This window comes from Manacus vitellinus, unplaced genomic scaffold (assembly GCF_001715985.3).
Source record: "Manacus vitellinus isolate BGI_N305 unplaced genomic scaffold, ASM171598v3 scaffold_3_pilon, whole genome shotgun sequence".
NCBI classification, from domain to species: Eukaryota; Metazoa; Chordata; class Aves; order Passeriformes; family Pipridae; genus Manacus; species Manacus vitellinus.
Window position 1 is genome coordinate 37600303 of NW_021940535.1, and position 2957 is coordinate 37603259.

At 36.8% G+C, this 2957-nt stretch overlaps 1 protein-coding gene across 1 annotated transcript; it reads left to right on the top strand.

Moving 5' to 3' along the window:
• Window positions 1-198: 198 nt before the first annotated feature.
• Window positions 199-2711, top strand: COMMD3 (COMM domain containing 3; the record flags this gene model as incomplete). Its single annotated transcript, XM_029961842.1, has 7 exons — window positions 199-317; window positions 423-486; window positions 583-617; window positions 927-987; window positions 1073-1129; window positions 1224-1283; window positions 2329-2711. Coding segments are annotated over 7 exons (456 nt in total), but the record flags the coding sequence as incomplete, so codon positions are not given.
• Between the last annotated feature and the right edge of the window lie 246 nt (window positions 2712-2957).

Consider the following 2957-nt stretch of genomic DNA (forward strand, 5'->3'; position numbering starts at 1 on the left):
CCAGCCAATGCTTCAGCCCCTCACCTCCTCCTCCACCTCCTCACACCTTGCCTACTTGCTCCGTCCTTTCGCTCTGAAACACTAAATGTGTTTCATTTTGAAGTTTTTGTGGGAAAGATAGTGTTCAAAGGGCGAGCAGCAGCCCTGCGTACCGTGTGCTGGGGTTTGGCAAGTAAATGTGTCATCAGTAATTAATTTATTTTAGACGATCCAGACCTGAAAGATATTGACCCTACAGTATTAAAACATTGCCATGCTGCGGCTGCAACATGTATTCTGGAGGCAGGGAAACAGAAAGCTGACATATCTGCTATAAGGTACTCATAGTTGGAAGCTTCACCAGTTTTCTAGCGGTTGTTACTTAAAAGTGTACTGCTGAGTTAATGGTAACAGAAAACTAATAAATTCTTTTTTCCCTGTAGCACATGTCTAGAAGACTGTAAACTGGATAAAGAGAGAATAGAACAATTTTGCACCGAATATCAGGTTTTAAAAACAACTTTAGCATATTAATTTTTTTTCTTCTCATAGGAATTTATTGAACCTAGTAAATATTTTTTCTTTTTTTTCCCCCCTCTCCAGAAAAACAAGGATGCATTGGAAATCCTATTGGGAAGGTAGGTCAATCAGTCAGCACAGAAACATAGTTTCAACTACAGTTAGTTTGAAATTGTTCTGGAAAACAGTTTTGCATGGTTTAGGTAATTTAAGTAAGAAATATTGTTCCATTTTAAAAGTACATTTTTAACAAACTCTAGAAACAGCTGTTGAAACTTTTCTTCATTAGGAATTCTACTCTAAAAAAATCTTTTTGAGCTTTTCAAGAAGCATTACAAGGATCATGAAAAAGTTCTTTATTGATGGACGGCTTTAGAAAATGACCTTTTCTTTTAGTGTAGGAAACTTGTAACTGTTTTGTCTTTCAGCATAGGCAGATCTCCTCTCCACATAACTGATGTGTCTTGGCGCTTGGAATATCAGATTAAGGTAATTTTAATGCACTAAGGTGTTTCTTTAGTCTGTCTTAGTGCTGAGAAATGACTGTTTTATGTGTTCTTTGTTTTTAATTTAGAACAATCAACTTCATAAAACTTATCAGCCTTCCTACTTGGTGACCTTAAATGTAGAGGTACTGTACTCCCAGCCCCCTGAAAGGAAAAAAATGCAATTTCATGATTCTTTTAAATAAAATAGACGTTGTTGTTTGTTTTTTTTTCCTTCAGAACAGTGATTCAGGATCACACCCAGATGTTAGTTTTAGTTGTACGATGGAGCAATTACAGGTACTTGTTTCCTTCATCATTCTATGCTTAGCTCCAGTTGTGGATGTAGGTGTTTTTAGCAACTTGCCAATCAAAATTAAATCATATATACTATTATTTAAAAAAAAAAAAATCTCTACTGGGAGAATATGAGAGAATCTTCCATAAAAATTATCTGAGTGTATTTTACTGTCTTTTCAAATAAAGTTGCAAAGTAACTGATTTTAGTTGTGTGAGGAGTGTTTTACATACTGCATAAATATTTTGTCTGTTTTCATAGCTGTAATCTATATATGTATTTGGGAGGAAATTCATCATTTTCTGAAACTCTGATTTCCCGTGCTTTAGAGAAATGATTAAAGAAGCTGGTTCAATGATTTAAATGTGTCATGATTAAAAATAGAGAGCAAACTGAAGGCTCTTCAGTGGTGTTAATGACATGTAAGAAATGTACTGAAACAAACGTTGATCTTTGTTTAGCGATTTAAATGTGTAACTGAACAATAGAGGTATTGTAATGCTTGGAAGTGGCCAAACTCTGGAGGATCGGGAAGAGGGGTTGTGGAGAGAGGAAAAGCAAGATATTAAAACTTTAGGTTTTAAATGTGTGTCTTAAAAGTTGTCCTTTCCTCACTAATGAGCGTTTCTAGTCAGTTTGCTGACATAGCAAAATCTGACATGCTTTGGCTAGAGAATGATCCTGGTACAAAATTGCACTCAAAATATTTTCAGTATTTTAGAAATGCACGTAGTACTTCAAAGCCTGGAGCGGATGTTAGTGTTAGCCATTGTGGCAATACTGATAAAATCTACGTGTTAATAGTAGCGATCTGGTTTAGGAGCAAATACATTTTTAAAAGTGTTTTCCTTCAGTTCCCACTTTTCTAACTACACTGTAAAATATGGAGCTGTTTAATTACTTGCCGGCATTGTTTGTCAGTTGCAACATTTCTTTGTGCTACAAGGTGCTGGTTTCCCTTGCCTCTCTGTATAAAAAAGATACTCTGTTCCTCTAGCTGACCTTCTAAAAAATATGTTTATTCTAAGACAATATTTCATCTCTTAGGATTTAGTTGGAAAACTAAAAGATGCTGCAAAAAGTCTAGAAAGAGCGACTCAGATGTGATTGAAGGAAGGTGTCAGCCTGCTGAGCTGAAGTACTCTCATTCCTAAGAGTGTCTCCTAAATGACAAATGTCTTTCATCTCTTGATGCAAACTGTCCTTTTTTTTTTAAGTCCCTGGATGTGAATTAAATGAAACAACTTTTTTACGTCCGCATTTGGTATTCCTTGCTCGTGTAATTTTTTTTTTATTAATTCTTGTTAAGTATTTGCTTAACTGTCATGTCATCAAAGCATTCCTTCTGTCTTATTTTGTATATTTTTACATTTGTCGCTGCTTATTTTTCTCTGTTATCTAATAAAAGTTTATTCGCGCCTGTTCTGCAATTTCTATGGGTGAATTAGCTGTACCTAAAAGTAAGATGCTAAACGTTAGATCAGCTCAGTGAGGCGAAAGTCCCTTCCTCCCGTGCCGCGGCTGCGGCGCGTTTGCTAAATCGCCCGCCGCGCTTTGTCATTTCCCTCCAGCCGATCTTACATCTCCCCTACGAGTAAAGGTTGGACCCCGGCGCGGGTGGCAAGAAAGGATTCAGTTTAATCGTATGGGCTCGGGGTGCCTCGAGGAAAGCCGAG